At 41.3% G+C, this 17,552-nt stretch overlaps 1 protein-coding gene across 3 annotated transcripts in view; it reads right to left on the reverse strand.

Annotated features, from left to right (window-relative positions):
* Positions 1–5,809: 5,809 nt before the first annotated feature.
* Positions 5,810–17,552, reverse strand: part of Dcaf6 (DDB1 and CUL4 associated factor 6) — a 138,194-nt gene continuing 126,451 nt past the window's right edge. For all 3 annotated transcript variants that reach the window (XM_045145712.1, XM_004658819.3, XM_004658820.3), the window contains 2 exons: positions 11,221–11,326; positions 5,810–6,275 (listed from right to left, as the gene is read on the reverse strand). In XM_045145712.1, coding sequence (XP_045001647.1) covers positions 6,211–6,275; positions 11,221–11,326 — 171 coding nt within the window. In that variant the 3' untranslated portion in view covers positions 5,810–6,210. The remainder of the gene's footprint in view (positions 6,276–11,220; positions 11,327–17,552) is intronic.

The following is a 17,552-nucleotide window of genomic DNA, read 5'->3' on the forward strand; positions in this document are numbered from 1 at the left end:
ATGCTTAGAGGAGTCCTGTGCCATTGTCACAACGGAGACCTGCATGCAGAAGTGCTTCAAAACCAAACTGAAAAAAAAAAGGCAAGCTAATTCTCAAATATATTTAACTCGAAGCTTTGGATGATGTTTTTGAAGATAAGAAAAATGTTTAGGGTTATTATACATAAATCAGTATTTATAAATAAGTAAAAGTGTATTTAGAATAGTTTTACCCAATTAAATGTTTTTTTTGGAATGCATATAGCTGTGGTAACTGGCAGTTTGAACTTGTGGTCTTTCAACATGGCTGACTCATCCCTCCATTTTCTAGAGCCATAATCCTGTCTTAACTCCCCATGGGCTAAAAACAGGATTAAGCAAGGGGGAGCTTACTGCAGAATTGAGGGTGGGGATGCTCTTATTAAAATGGGGGCCTGGTGCTGGAGGGATGTGTTAGTGGTTAAGGCACTTACCTGTGAAGCCAAAGGACCCAGGTTCGATTCCCCAGAACCCATGCAATAAGCCAGATGCAAAAGGTGGCACATGCTTCTGGAGTTTGTTTGCAGCAGCTAAAGGCCCTGGAGTGCCCAATCTCTCTGTTTTCCTCTTTCTCTCAAATAAAATAGCAAATAAATAAATAAAATGAAAGGCTGGAGAGATGGCTTAGTGGTTAAGGTGCTTGCTTGCAAAGCGTAAGGACCCAGGTTCGATTCCTCATGCGTCTGGAGTTTATTTGTAGTGGCTGGAGGCTTTGGACCACCCATCCTCCCTCTCTCTGAAATAATTTTTTTAAAAAGTCACTTGGGCAATATCTGTCTACCCACGCATTTTTCATAAATTGCACAAGGCAATTAAAACTCATGGAGTAGTGTTACATGACTATTTCTTTTTTTATTGACAATTTCCATAATTGTAGACAATAACCCTTGGTAATTTCCTCCCTCCACTTGCCCCTTTGAAACTCTACTCTCCATCATATCCCCTCTCCCTCTCAATCAGTCTTTTATTTTGATGTCATGATCTTTTCCTCCTTTTATGATGGTCTTGTGTAGGTAGTGTCAGGTACTGCGAGGTCATGAATATCCAGGCCATTTTGTTTCTGGGGAGGCACGTAGTAAGGAGCCCTACCCTTCCTTTGGCTCTTAACATTTTTTCCCCCACCTCTTCTAAAATGGACCCTGAGCCTTGAAAGATGTGATATTTCAGTGCTGAGCACTCTCCTGTCACTTCTCAGCACCATGGTGCCTTCTGAGTCATCCCAAGGCTGACATCTGAAAAGAGAAGCTTCTCTAACCAAGAGTGAAAGCAGCATTAATATATGGGTATGAACATTAACAGAAGTGTTTCCTGGGCAGTTTGATCAGCGTAGAATATACATTTCACCAGACACCACCGGCAAACGTTACACTCCTAGGGTTCATGACTACTCCTGTTCTAGGCTTTCAGTATCAGGGATGTATTTCCTCTCATGGAGCAGGCCTCCAATCACCTTAGAGGGCAATTGGTTTCTCCCTTAACAGACATGCTACTATTGCATCCATTGGCTCATTTGGCCTGGCTGGCCAACTTTAAGGCTTGCAGTGTCCACTGTTGAGTATCGTCACTGGTGATTTCTCTCTCTCCCATTGAACTGCATGTAGCATGGCTTTTTCCAGCTTTCTGTCAGCTGGTCTACATGGAAGCGGTTTTCAGTTCAGCTCCAGCAGGATTTCTCAGTGACCTTGTAAACCCAAGTATGTGGAATCTTCAGCAATAGGGTCTTACCATCTATTCCTGGTGGGAAACCAAGAGCCTTGGCAATGGCCTGTCATGTTTTGGGGGTATCAGGGACCTCCATGGCCGACAACTCACTGGAAGGCATCCCATCCCTGGCACTGAAAATTTTCTAGTAATAATCTATGACTCCTGAGTGTTCCATTGACATGACTTTCTTATGTCCATGCCACACACTAAACCTGATTTTTAAAGGTTTATGACCCAGTGCCCTTTTATCTATCATTTGTCCTATCTATCAGTCATCTATCTGTCGGCATCAAGCATCGTCTATCAAAGTGAGTGGAAGATGATAGCACTGAGACAGAATAGCCCACACCACGTGACACTGTCTTTTTTTTCCCCCAAATTTTTATTAACAACTTCCATGATTATAAAAATACCCATGGTAATACCCCCCCCACTTTCCCCTTTGAAACTCCATTCTCCATCATATCCCCTCCCCATCTCAATCAGTCTTTTAATTTTGATGTCATGATCTTTTCCTCCTCTTATGATGGTCTTGTGCAGGTGGTGACACTGTCTTCTTTTTATGAGTGGGTGGGTAAGTAACTCCTAGAATCCAGCTTACCATCTGTCTGCCCTTCCCTGTCCCTGTGCACTGAATCCTGGAAGCAGCCAGGACCTAACTCTGTCTTTGCCGTGTCCTAACTACTTGTTTGGGTTGCCCTAATCATGCATGAGTCATAGACCCTCAAATTGTCAACAAAACTGCTGTAGCTGGTAGGAGACCTTTTGGCAAATTTAAAACATATTATCATGAAAAATAAAGTTCCCATACCTCCTGCCTTCTGTCACCATCCTGTGCCAGTGAGTAGACACATGCCACTTCACTTTCTTCTGTTGCATTTCCTGTGACCCGAGTCCTCCAGTAGCCCTGCCAGCAGTTTCCTGACCCTCCTCTATGGCATGCACATGCTACCACTTTATGCAACAGAAGAAACATCAGGGGCTGGGGACATTGCTCTGTTAGTAAAGTGCTTGTCTTGCAAGCACGAAGACTTTCCTCAGAACCCATGTAAAAGCTGGGCATGATGGCATAGACCTATGATCCTAGCACTGGGGAGATGGAGACAGGTGGATTTCTGTGGTTCTTTGGAAAGCTAGTCTGGTCTAATTGGTGAGACTAATGGGGACCCATCTCAAAAAAAAAAAAAAAAAAAAGTTGTTGGTGCCCAAGGCATGACACTCAAGGTTGTCCTCTGACTTCCATAAACGAGCATGTGCTCACACATAAGGAAAGTGAATTGTGTGCTGTGGTCCTAACATAGGCCCTCCCCTATGGCATGGGAGAGGGGAAGGCAAAGATGATCCCAAAGTTAGAAACTAGATGGCTTGAACAGGGCAAATAATGAAGTGGGAACATAAAACTAAGACCTTTACACTTGGCAGAAACCAGGCAGTTACTCTGTTTGGCTTTCCTAATTCCTTCGTCCCTCTCACTACTGCCTAGGTTTTCTGATGTGTACATTTATTGTGCCTTTGCCTGGAACAAAGGCTGGATGCTGAAGTCCAGCTGAACCCACTAAGCAAACTGAGGAGGTGCTGTCCCCCATGCACGACGCTGTTCTCTACAAGAGAAATGCTCTACGTGGCTACACCTTTCAGACTGTTTAAGGACAAGTTGAAAAGAGAGTCTGTCACCTTGGGATCTGATTTAGCCCTTTCTTCTGCAGGATATTTATATTTCCGACAACAGGAACATTTCAACTGCCTGATAATTAAACCAAAAGGAATATACTACTTTCAACAAAAAAAGGCAGCTGTTGCAGAAAATATACTGAAGACATCAATAGAGAGAGGCATGCTTGAGGTGACTATGACAGACTGTCAGATTGATATTGTTAGCTACCAGGCAACTACTGAGGGTCAGGTAGCCACTTCCAGATGTGATCAAGAGCTAGAGCTCAAGGTTAATGCTGATGATGGTGGATAAAGTACCACATGGAGCTCCAGTTCTGCCCTTGACAACATTCTTTCCTGTGTCAGTGTTATAATTTTGGCAGCTTTCCATGACTGTTTTCGGATGAGTTCATTCACCCCAAATGTATAATTCAGTTTTTTCCCCCAACTACTGACTTGCAAAGGCATGCAGGGAAGACAGGGCACAGCTAAGTTGGCAAGGTTGGTTGCCATGTATCTCCCTCTTTAAAAGGGAGAATCTAGGGCTGTAGAGATGGCTCAGCATTAAGGCGCTTACCTGCAAAGTCTAACAACCTGGGTTCAATTTCCTAGTACCAACATAAAGCCAGAGTGGTACATGTGTCTGGGGCAGCTGGAGACCCTGGGGTGCCCATTCTCTCTATTTCTCTCTGCTTGCAAATAACTAAAAAAAAAACTTAAGGGCTGGAGAGATGGCTCAGCAGTTAAGGCGTGTGCCTGCAATGCCTAACAATCTGGGGTTCGATTCCTCAGTGCCCACATAAAGCCAGATGCATAGGGTGGTGCATACATCTGGAGTTATTTTGCAGTGGCTGGATTTTGGAGGTGCTGGCATGCCTTTTCTCTCTCCCTTTCTTCCTGCAAATAAATAAATTTTAAGTCCCTCTTAAAAAAAAAAAAAACACTTTATTTATTTGGGGGAGATGGGCACGCACCAGGGCCTCCAGCCACTGCAAACAAACTCCAGACAAATGTGCCTCCTTGTGCATCTGGCTTATGTGGGTCCTGGGGAATCAAACCGAGGTCCTTTGGCTTTTCAGTCAAGCACCTTAACCACTAAGCCATCTCTCCAGCCCCATAAGTAAACTAAAAAAAATTACACACACACACACACACACATACAGTTTAAAAGGGAGATTTTGGGCTGTGGGATAGCTCAGTGACTTAAAAGTGCCTGCTGAGCAAGCTTGACGACCAATGTTCAGATCCCTGGAAGCCACTCAAATCTGGATACGAGTATGTGTCTGTCACCCCAGTGTGCCGATGGGCTGTGAGAGGTTAAGTTGGGAGAATCCCAAAGCTTGTGGGCCAACCAGTCTAGTGTTCACAGCAGAAAAAAACAAGACAGACCCTGCTTCAAACAAAGTGGAAGGCAAAGGGTGACATCCTGAAGTTGTCTGCTAACCTCCACATACACACTTTGTCACACACACATCCATCCATACACAAATTTTATATGTATATGGAGAAACCAATGTTCAATTCACAAATCTGTAGTAGCAAATACTCTGTGAGAAGAGATAACCTGCATGTTTTGAAATCATTTCTGGATCACTAAACAATGTACACACAATTCTGCTATAGTTGCATTTTTGCCTCCAAGTACCATGAGCAGCATAATGTCCTCTCCCTCCCTCACCTGGCAGGTAGGGTTAGGTCAAGACTCTAAACATCAGGAAAGTGGCAAAAATCAGCCATGGATATTTATTTGGATGACAAGAGGAAGAGAGACATCAGAAAGTACATAAATAGAGAATAACTTGGTATTAAGAGAAGACAATCTTATAAATGTATTGAAGAGATGTGAGCAGGTAACTAGACTGATGGAAATCAATTAGCATATCTTGATAGTTGACTGAAGGAAAGATACAAGTAGGTGACTCAGGAAGAGGGGGGACGATTGAGAGGTCTGCAGAGCATTTTCAGGTCAAACCCTGTAGGGCTTATGGGGGGGGGGTGGACACTAGAATTATAAATACCAAAAATTAGAAATGGGATCCTCAACAAGTTGCAGTCAAATCTAGGATGTGGGCAGACTAGAACCAACACCTTAAGCTGTCTGTACGTACTAACTAACTAACTAACTAACTAACTAACTAACTAACTAACCAACCAACCAACCAACCAACCAATTAACTAACTAATGTGAACCTGCCATGATGCTCTGTGACTGACATGTGGTGAGGTACCACTAATCATGAAAGATGGTGGTGACTCAAAGTAAGAGAAATTATGTTGGAAAAGAAATAATGAAAAAGCCCTTCTCTATAATTCTATCAAACACAAGTCAAGATGGAAAAGGTAAATATAGACAACAAAGGACAGTACTATTTTGTTAGAGAAAAAGATTAGAAAATGTGGGTCAAACTAGCAAGGGAATAAATAAAAAGTCAAATTTAGGATCTTAAAACAACCAACTTCTTTAATTAGAAAGCAACAATCATGCAAATGGCAAGTGTAGAAATTTATTTGAACCAACATTTTCACTATAATGAAAATTACTTTTCAACATTGATCCAGGCTCCCACATCTGAAGGTTGGGGAAAATATTGCACTTTGCATTTTATAGCACTCTATACATAGCAAAAAGTTTTAAAAAACATTTTGCTTGTTTTGTTTACACACTCTCCCAAGTTCATGCACACACTCATTCCAAACCAATGTTTTGTTGTCCCCCTAAAGGGCAAAACTCCAAAAAACAGCTTTAAAATTGCACTAAAGTTCTGTAAATAAAAGAAATATAATAAATGTCTTATACAAAGATCAGAACATCTAGGTGCTCGCCAAAAGAGTTGATTATTCTTCATCCTCATTTTCATTCTCCAGACCAGAACCTTCTGATCGGTCACCCTCCAATCGGTCTGGAAAAGACATGAGAATCATAAAAAGAAGTAATTTTAGTGTCACCATTATAAATAATTACCTCTGCTTTTCTTTAAAATGAACAAATATGTATATAATTCAAAGCATTAATATATGTAACATATGTAAAAATCAATGCATTACAATGTGTAGATACATTTAAAAAAATTTTCCCTCTAGAAACAAATGATCAAAAGAGTAAGACCATCAGCTTTTGATATTCATCTAATTCTGAAACATACAAAAATTTCAAGATCTTGACATAGTATATTCTTCTGTAATGGTTCCATGCAGGTTGTTTTAATGTGTATCAGTGATATTGAGGGGCACAGAAAGAGAGGCTACTAGAGAGAGGATATTTGGGATCATATTCTAGACTAAAAAGTTCTAGCGCCAGGCTGGAGAGATGGCTTAGCGGTTAAGCACTTGCCTTTGAAGCCGAAGGACCCTGGTTTGAGGCTCGATTCCCCAAGACCCACATTAGCCAGATGCACAAGGGGGCGCACGCATCTGGAGTTTGTTTGCAGTGGCTGGAGGCCCTGGCATGCCCATTCACTCTCTCTCTCTCTCTGCCTCTTTCTCTCTCTGTCTGTCGCTCTCAAATAAATAAATAAATAAAAATAACAACAAAAAAAAATTTTTTTTAAAAAGTTCTAGCTCCAGGAATTGTGCTAAAACCCCAGACTACAATGGTGACCAAAACAAATACAGTTTCTTATGCTAATGACCTTTGCTATTCCTTTGTTTAGGATATTTCTGCAATTCATTAGTAATGAAGTTTCTGCCCAATCCAACTATCCTCCTCTTTTCCCAGAACTTTTCAAAGATCCAGTCTGCAGAGCTATGAATTCCTTTCACATTCCAGAATATCTTTTATGAACCATATGATGATGAACTCAGGTACAATATTAGTTAACTGACTTCTTATACATTAAGACTGTGAACTCCTGGATTGAAAATTATTTCTATTTAACTTTATATCCTTAAGACCTAGTACAGGAAGCTCAATGAAACTGGTTTTGTGTGTGTGTGTGTGTGTGCATGCGCGCACACGTGCATGCATGGTTTTTCAAGGGAGGGTCTCACAGCCCAGGCTGACCTAGAATTCACTATGTAGTCTCAGGGTGGCCTCAAACTCATGGCAATCCTCCTACCTCTGCCTCCCCAGTGCTGGGATTAAAGGCGTGCACCACCACGCCCGGCTTGTTGTTATTGGTTTGTTTCTGCTGTGTGTGTCTGGGATTGAATCCCAGGCCTCAGGCCCTGCTAGGCAAGCACTATCCCACATCCTCAAGAGTGAGGTTAAACATTATGGTATAATCTTGACCATTATGGTATATAAAGAAGGCAATAGCATAAAGTTACTGGCTACCATGGTCAGGATTTTCCTAGATTTTCTTTGCTATTTACAAATATTTAAATAATCCTACTGAATCCTAGCACCAGGCACAGCATATAGAAGGAATATAATTATATGATTAGTTGTCTAAGTGAATCATTAAAAAAAAACTCCTCCAAGCCAGGCATGGTGGCACATGCCTTTAATACCAGCATTCGGGAGGCAGAGATAGGAGGCGCACAGTGAGTTCAAGGCTATCCTGAGATTATACAGTGAATTCCAGGTCAGCTTGGGCTAATGTGAGACTCAATCTATCTTGAAAAACAACAACAACAACAACAAAAAACTCCTCCATGATGACTACATATATATCCCCATGTCAACAAAACAGATCATTTGTATGCATTAGATTTATAAGTAAAAAAAGATGTATGGGGCTGGAGAGCTGGCTTAGCAGTTAAGGCATTTGCCTGTGAAGTCTAAGGACCCAAGTTCGATTCCCCAGTACCCACTTAAACCAGATGCACGAGGTGGCATATGTCTCTAGAGTTCATTTGCAGTGGCTAGAGGCCCTGGCATGCCCATTCATATTCTCTCTCTATCCCTCTCAAATAAATAAATGAAATAGTTAAGAAGTGTATGACTTTAATTATACAAAATTTAGTTGTTGTTAAATTAGTGTTCATTAGATATTTGTAAAGTAAATAAACAAAAAAAGACAGACCTTCATAGATAATTTCTAAGAAATCTAGGGCTGGAGAGAGGGCTTGGCGGTTAAGCGCTTGCCTGTGAAGCCTAAGGACCCCGGTTCGAGGCTCAATTCCCCAGGACCCACGTTAGCCAGATGCACAAGGGGGCACACGCATCTGGAGTTCATTTGCAGTGGCTGGAAGCCCTGGTGTGCCCATTCTCTCTCTCTCTCTCTCTCTCTCTCTGCCTTTCTCCCTGTGTCTGTCTCTCTCAAATAGATAAATAAAAAATGAACAAAAAAAAAAAATCTAAACACACCGGGTATGGTGGCACAACTTTAATCCTAGCACTCAGGAAGCAGAGCTAGGAGGATCACCATGAGTTTGAGGCCACCCTGAGAATACATAGTAAATTCCAGGTCAGCCTGGGCTAGAGTGAGACCCTATCTCAGAAAAAAAAAAAAAAAAAAGAGAGAGAAAGAGAGAGAGAGAGAGAGATCTAACTACAATAAAAGAATTTTTGGCCAACATAATGTTTACCTGAGACTGTTAACATAAAACCTATTACTATTATTTTTTGGTGGTGCTGGGAATCAAACCCAGGGACTCTATCACAGCTCTGACATTCAGCTATACCACTGGCCCATGAGACTGCATTATTTTTATTACATGGTATCCTTTCATGAAAGAATAAAACATTAAGATGTTCTATTTAAGTAAAATAGAGAGCAATGACATACACCTATAACCTCAATACTCTGAGGGGTGACACAGGAAACTGAGTTTGAGATAGCCTGGACTACACACTGAGTTTAACACTAGTTTATTTACACAGCAAGACGCTGCCTTTAAGATAAGTAAAATCGAATACAAATGATTACATATGTTAGTGGAGCTTGAGGAAGCAGAGTCAGTCCTCCTCAAAATCTGAAGCTTCCTTGTGTTGTCACACAACAAATGCAGATGGAGAAAAGGACAACTAAGCAGCAGCACAGCCTTTAAGTCTAGGAATCGGGAGGAGAGGTCAGATTCTACAGCCAAGTAAAAGTTATCTTAACAAAAAGCCAGATGGAATGGAATCGTGTAATTATAAAAACTCTGAGGTGGGAATTTGGTGCATCCTCCAAATTCAAAGAGCACTAGAGTAGTTGGAATGGTAAGGGAAAAATACAATATATAAATGTGAAAGATCACCCAGAAACTTGTATATCACAGGAATGTACTCATCTGAATATATTACTGTGAGATTTACAGGTTACAGGGAAATAAAGGTTTGGAAATTAATTTCAAACTCAGTCTTGAACATTTCTTGGGGTGAGTAACCTCAGCAAATTATTTAAAATAACCTACTTTACTATGCTTTTTTTTTTGGTTTGGTTTTTCAAGGTAGAGTCTCACTATATCCCAGGCTGACCTGGAATTTGCTATGGAGTCTCAGGGTGGCCTCAAACTCATGGTGACCCTCCTACCTCGGCCTCCCCAGTGCTGGGATTAAAGGTGCGCACGACCATGCCTGGCTTACTATGGTTTAAAATATATATATATATTTTGGTTTTTTGAGGTAGGGTCTCACTCTGGTCCAGGCTGACCTGGAATTAACTCTGTAGTCTCAGGGTGGCCTTGAACTCACAGTGATCCTCCTACCTCTGTCCCCCGAGTGCTGGGATTAAAGGTGTGCGCCACCACGCCCGGCTTAAAAAAGATTTTTTAAACTATTTTTATTTATTTGACAGAGGACAGAGAGAGAGAGAGAGAGAGAGAGAGAGAGAGAGAGAGAGAACATGAGCACGCCAGGGCCTCTAGCCACTGCAAACAAACTCCAGATGCATGCGTCCCCTTGTGCATCTGGCTTACATGGGTCCTGGGGAATTGAACCTGGGTCCTTCGGTTTTGCAGGCAAATGCCTTAACTGCTAAGCCATCCATCCAGGCCTAAAAAAGATTTTATTTTATTTATTTATTAGAGACAGAGAGAGAGGGAGGAAAGGAGGGGAGAGGGAGGGAGGGAGGGAGAGAGGATGGATGGGCACACCTGGGCCTCTAACCACTACAAACGAACTCCAGATGCATGCACCACCATGTGCATCTGGCTTAAGTGGGACCTGGAGAATCGAACCTGGGTCCTTGGGCTTTGCAGGTATGTGCCTTAATGGCTCAGCCATCTCTCCGGCTCTAGAATAACCTACTTTAAAGGGCTGGAGATAAATGAGGGTATTTCTATGAAATAATCAGAATAATAATTGATATAGTATGAGTAACAGAAATGGTTATTAAATGACATATATATATATATATATATATATATATATATATCCAACATATAAAGGCATTTATGAATCAGTGAAAAGTAATAAACATTTTCTTGATAAGCCTGTTATTTACAATAGATATTAGAATGTTCCACTGTTATCAATACAGATTTTTAAATTTTCTCTTGAATATTACAACATTTGAATTGTTTTGATCTGTGTCATTGAACCTTAGTTTACCATCTAAACACAGTATTGAAAACACATGAAAGTCCTCCTCCTGGTTATTTCAGGTCAGCCTCATGTCTCTCAGGCTGGTCTGGAACTCGGTATGCAGCCTAGGATGACCTTTAACTCCCAATCTTCCTCCCTCCACCTCCCAAGCATTGGCATTACCAGTGTGTGCCACCCTGCTCATCAGTGCCTCATATCTTAAGGTTTACATACAGACTTGTACTCCCAGAAGAGTAGCTAATAAAGTAACTCTTCATTCTGTTTTTCAATAAACTTAGTTCATAAGGAGATAATTCACATGCTAAGGTCAAATATAGAAATCCTAGCTTAGAAGTTAAAGCGCTTCCATTTTGTGATAAGGAAATTATATAATAAAGCAGGGCTTCACATATTTAGAATATAATAATGAGTAAATTGTAAACTGAAGTTCTCACCAGCTCGAATATGATTCAGTGACGCCAGCATCCTCAACATGAAAGAGGCTGGAACTGTGATGGTGTTTCTCGTCTCTTCCAGCATGAGTTCATTTCGAGTTATAACCTACAGCAAGTTAAACAGCCATTTCAAAGACTGTACAGTAACAGATTGAGAAAACAATGAAAAAATCAGCAGTTCGTAAGATGCAGTACTTCATTCTTTACATATGTGAAATCTATACTTCTGCCTTAAGATGATTCACTGTGGAGTAGTTACTTTGACTTACACTTAAAGAAAGATGGTGAGGGGCTAAAGAGAAGGCTCATAAGCATGAGGCTTTGCATTTTGATCCCCAGCAAGTACATAAAAGCCAGGCATGTTGTGTGTTTGTAATTCCAACGCTGGGGAATGGAGACAGAAGGATGGCTAGGCTTGCTGGCTAGCTAGTCTAGCCAAATCAGTGAGCTCTGGGTTCAGTGCAAGACCCTATCTCAAAATACAAGGTAGACCGAACAAAATCCAGAGAAACCCTGCCTCAAGTGATGTGGAAAGAGAGGAATAATCCAGAAGTTGCCCTCTGACCCCCATACATGTTGTGACACAAAAGTGCTTGCACTCTCACATCCACATGAATATGCACACAAACATGGACACAAAAATAAAGTGAAAAGCAATTAAAGAAGACAATGATGTTGATCTTTACCCTTTTAAGTGTGCACCACACACATACAAATTAAAAAAACATTCAGATTCTATTCAAAGTGGCTGAATGACAAATATCAAAGATGAAGACTACTTAAAACATTCAGGAGAGCTGGGTGTGGTGGTGCACGCCTTTAATACAGGCACTCTGGAGGCAGAGGTAGGAGGATCGCCCTGAATTTGAGACCATCCTGACACTACATAGTGAATTCCAAGTCAGCAGCAACAACAAGAAATAAAAATAAAACATTCAGGAGGGCTGGAGAGAAGACTTAGCAGTTAAGGCGCTTGCCTGCAAACCCAGGTTCAATTCCCCAGGACCCACGTAAGTAAGATGCACAAGGAGGTGTATGCCTCTGCAGTTTGTCTGGCTGCCCTGGCATGCCCATTATCTCTCCCCATCTTTCTCACAAATAAATAAACAAAAATAAATATTAAAGAAAATAAAAGCATTAAGGCATTCAATTTAGCTTTAACTTACAGGGGGCGCTTTCTATAGCAGTCTACTTTGTGCTGGAATTTTCCTTTCATAGCAGAAGTTAATACTTTATATTCTCGAGAATACCTAGGAACTTAACAGTAACCATGAGCAGAGAGAAAAAAAAAAAAAAAAAAAAAACCAAAAACAAAAACAGCAAAGTTCAAGGCAGAGGGAAAAAAGCAGAAAGAAAGGAGAGCAGAGAGGAGGAGAAAGATTATTAACAATTCCCAATGATGTAACAAAAAAGGCCCAACACGTGGAGGGTGCCCCACTGGCCCTCTAGAGTCTTGACACACCTGTCTTTTAGGTTCTCTGAAATACTTTTTGTAAATGTAAGCTAAAGTTCCATACATGCTGATTTTATTTTTACCCTTGAAGAACCCAGCAATGCTGCTCCTTATATTTCAAAAGCATCTTTACAATCCTTATCTACTTGGTGAACCAATGCTTGTTAAATTTTAATCCAATGCTTGCTTAGCAGCACATGTACTAAAATTTAGAACCTCCAGAATACAAGACTGACCCCCTTCCTCCCCTGCCCAGGCCTAAGCTGTGGTGGAGGCTGGGTACCTGCATCAACAGCAGCAGCAACAACAACACGGCAGGCCTCCTCTGGAACCAGGGGCAGCTGCATGGGCTCCCCACACCAGCAGCTCTTTTCATGAGTGCCCTGACGTCAGTGTTCATACACCCCTGCTGGGCTAACAGCCTTGCCCTGAGTGCTCCTGATGCTGGACAATGCAACCCCGGAGACAGCCATCTCAATTCTGCTTTCCACTGGTGTGGAACTTTGCAAGATTTTTCCTCTTTTTGTTTCCATGGGACTTAGAAAAACTCACTCCAAACACTTTCACCTTGTGTTCCCCATTATGTTCCTACCCCATATTTTTTTCTTTTGACTATGCTTTTCTGGTATTTTAACACTTAATTTTTTTTAAAAAAGCTCATTTATATCTCAACTTTTATTCCCCTTCTTATATTTATCTTATTTTGTCTAAGCACTATTTTCATTATTGGGAAAATGTTTTTAACTGTTTTAAAAAATCTCTTGGGCTGGAGAGATGGCTTAGTGGTTAAGCACTTGCCTGTGAAGCCTAAGGACCCCGGTTAGAGGCTCAATTCCTCAGGACCCACATTAGCCAGATGCACAAGGGGGCACATGTGTCTGGAGTTCGTTTGCAGTGGCTGGAGGCCCTGGTGTGCCCATTCTCTCTCTCTCTCCCCCCCTCTTTCTCTCTCTGTCGCTCTCAAATAAATGAAAATAAATAAAAAAATTTGAAAAATCTCTTGCTCTTTCACCTTTCCTTTCATAACAATTTCCAAATTCTTTTTCTTTCTTTTACTTAACCTTGCTTCTGACTTCCCTGTTTTTCCCTTTCCCTATATCTTATATATTTACTATTTCTACTGTTACTCTACATGATTAAATTTTTTTTTTTTTTTGCAGCTTTATAATTTTGACACTCAAAAGCTTGTTTCCACCACAGTAACTGCAGGTCTCTGAGTGGGGGGAGGGGCACAGGGACCACAATATGCCTTCACCCTCACTTTGTTCTCTGGACAACAGTACACAGATATGACATGGGACATTCCTCATTCCTTTGACCCAGGCAGCTCTGTGGAACCTGGTATCAATGCATGTATCTGGAGTCCCAATCTCCTTGAGAGCAAATTTCTGGGTCTCTGTGAGTACTTGAGGGGCCCACTTACTGAAGCCCACTCCATGGATGTGCTTGTGAATGTTGACAGTATGTTCTTGGGTCACCACCTCACTGATGGCAGACAGCCCTTCTTTTGCTCATTACCCTTTTATGCAGTAGCCATCTAAATGCATGTAACAAGGAGGTTTCTGCTGGGCCCAAGTTGAAAAGGCTCAATTATTTGGATATATTGCTTTTGCCATTCTTTGTTCTATGGTCATTGGTGATTTATTAGTAGTAGGCTGTAACTGATCTTAAGTGTACTACCATATGTTGTTTGGTTTGGTGGTGGTTGTACAGTCTGAGAGGTGCTGGGGAGTGAATCCTAAACAGTAGGCTGCTGCTAAGACTCTCAGGTAAAACTGAAAGAGACATCCAAGCCAACATGTGCTCAAGTTGTAACACAGAAACACAAAAATCAACACAATATGTCTCCCAAAGATCATCACTCCTCAGTTGCTATGTTTATTTTACTTGCTAAAATGTCAGATGAAGCCAGGCATCCCAGCATCTAGGAGGCAGAGGTAGGAGGATCACTGTGAGTTGGAGGTCAACCTGAGATTACACAGTGAATTCCAGGTCAGACTGGGCTAGAGCGAGATCCTACTTGGGGTGGGGGGGACAAGGTCTGATGAAGGATTCAAATGTCTGCTTGTAAAAAAAATGCTTACAAAAACAATGAGCAACATCAAATAAGCAGATGAATGACTTAAGGACCTGCCAGAATGGATGAGAAAATTAGCAAAAAAATTAAAATTTAAAAAAAAAATGCTTGGAAATGAAAAACCCAATGGGAAAAAACACCCAGAAAGTATCACAATTAAGACCAATTATACCAGAGAAGGGGATGGAGAAGAGGAGGGAGTGGGAGGATGGCTGTCAAAATTTAAGATTTATGAATATGCCATATGGAAACCTTCTTAATTTTCTCCCTCTCTGTATGTTTAAAAGAGAGTTTGGACAGAAGTATCTTGGGGTATGGATAATGCTGTGCCCATAAACCAAAAATTGTTATTAGAGAAACTTCAATGGCAGGGGTGAGATACCCTCCAGAGAGTTGCTGACCAGAGAAGCCCTAATGCCCCCAAAACACTACAGGCTATTTCCAAGGGTCTTAGTTGTCCACCAGAAATAAATGGTAAGAGTACTTCTACACACTTAGGCTGTAGGGTGCTAAGAAATCAAGATGGAGATGAGCTGGAAGTTTCTTCCCTGCTGACTAGCTATCAGGATTCTGGAAAGACGTGCAGCCTATTGGTGAGAGAAGTCATCAACAGTGCTAACCAGCAGTGGATCTGGTGAACTCTATGGTTGGTCAGCCAGGCCAAATGTACCAACTGGTGCAATGGTGTCATATCTGTTGTGGGGAAAACCAGCTGTTCTCTAATTTCACCTGAGGTTCACCCCATGCGCGAGAATACCTGCCTGGTACAGAAAGCCTAATCAAAAACCATCTTGTGCATCTCACTTTATGTGAATACCGAGGAATAGAACCTATGCCAGCAAGCTGTGTGAGCAAGTGCCTTTAAACGCTGACGTATCTCCCCAGCCCAAAGTAACTTTTGATAAATGTGCCAAAAACATACACTGGAGAAAACTTAAAACACATGGTTCTAGGAAAACTGAAAATCCATGGGCAGAAGAATGAAACTAGATCCTTGACCCTCATCGTGTTCAAAAATCAATTCAAAATGGATAAAAGATCTTAATGTAGGACCTGAAACTGAAACGCACAGGGAAGGCCTTTCTGAAAAGGACTCTAATAACTCAAGAAAAAAATTTCAAAAACTGATGAATGGAATTACATGACATTAAAAAGCTTCTGCCCAGCAGGGAAAAGCATCAGCAGAGTGAAGAAACAGCCCCAAGAGTGGGAAAAAAATCTGTCAACTGCACATCTAAAATAGACTCATAGCTAGAATATATAAAAATTGAATAACAAAGCCAGGTGTGGTGGCACACACCTTTAATCCCAGCATTTGTGAGGCAGAGGTAGGAGGATCCCTGTGAGTTCGAGGCCACCCTGAGACTACATAGTGAGTTCCAGGTCAGCCTGGATTAGAGTGAGATCCTACCTCGAAAAACCAAAAAAAAAAAAAAAAAAAAGAATAACAGGGGTTGGAGGGATGGCTTAGCAGTTAAAGCATTTGCCTGCAAAGCCAAAGGACCCAGGTTTGATTCCCTAGGACCCACATTAGACAGATGCACAAGGGGGAGCATGCATCTGGAGCTCGTTTGCAGTGGCTGGAGGCCCCAGCATGCTCATTCTCTTCCTCCCTTTTTCTCTGTCAAATAAATAAATATTTTTATTTTTAAAATATTCAATAACAACAGGCTGCAGAAATGGCTTAGCAATTAAGGTGTTTGCCTACAAAGCCTAAGGACCCACGTTCAATTCCCCAGTATCCATGTAAGCCAAGTGCATAAAGTGGCATATGCATCTAGAGTTTGTCTGCCATGGCTAAAGGCCTTGGTGTACCCACTCTCTCTCTCAAATAATAATAATTAAAATATTTTTAAAACTTAAATACCCCAAAACCAAGCCATCCAACCGGTAAGTAGACAATGAATTAAACAGAGTACTTAAAAGAAGAAAAACAAATGGCCAAAAATATTTGAATGCAAGCCAGGTGTGGTGGTATACATGTTTAATCCTAGCATTCAGGAGGCAGAGGTAGGAGGTTTGCCATAAGTTTGAGGCCACTGAGACTACACTGTGAATTCCAGGTCAGCCTGAGCTAGAGCGAGACTCTACCTCCAAATACAAAAAAAAAAAAAAAAAATGCTTCTGAGTAAACACTCATTTAAAATGGAATTCTCTGAGCAGATTTCCTCTCTAATGTAGACAGAAATATTCTTTTTCAGAGATTTTAGATACCATTTTGCTAGCTGGTAAATGGAAACAAATGTAAATATGTAAGAATGTTTTTTGTTGCACATAACTTTTTTGATAGCAGCCAAGAGATGAACCCAGCATAGATACCCTTCACAATGAATAGTTTAAAAATATGGGATGTGTACATAATGGAGTTGTGCTCACTGGCAGGAAAATAGAACGGGAGGAGGTATCATGTTAGGTGAAATAAGCCAAACACTGAAAGACAAAGAGAGACTCAACAAGTCTATCAGATGACATGAAAGTAGAAGGGAGAGTAGGAGGGAGAGAAAAGGGGTCTAAAGGAAAAGGGATAACGAAGGAGTATAAAGACAGAAGACTGGGCTAGGGAGATGGGCCAGCGGACAAGGAGCTACCTTGCCACTGCTGATTACCTGAGTTTACACCCTGAGCCCTATGTGAAAGCCAGACGTTGTGAAACTTCTGTAATTCCAGCACTCCTACAGCAAGATGGAAAGCAGAGTCAGGAGAATATCTAGAAGCTCAAGAAAGGAGTGCTGAACAAGAAGAGACCCTGCTGCAAATGTGGAAGGTGAGGACCAACTGGAAAGTCATCCTATGATCTCCACA

The sequence above is a fragment of the Jaculus jaculus genome, chromosome 1 (genome assembly GCF_020740685.1).
Source record: "Jaculus jaculus isolate mJacJac1 chromosome 1, mJacJac1.mat.Y.cur, whole genome shotgun sequence".
Lineage (NCBI taxonomy): Eukaryota > Metazoa > Chordata > Mammalia > Rodentia > Dipodidae > Jaculus > Jaculus jaculus.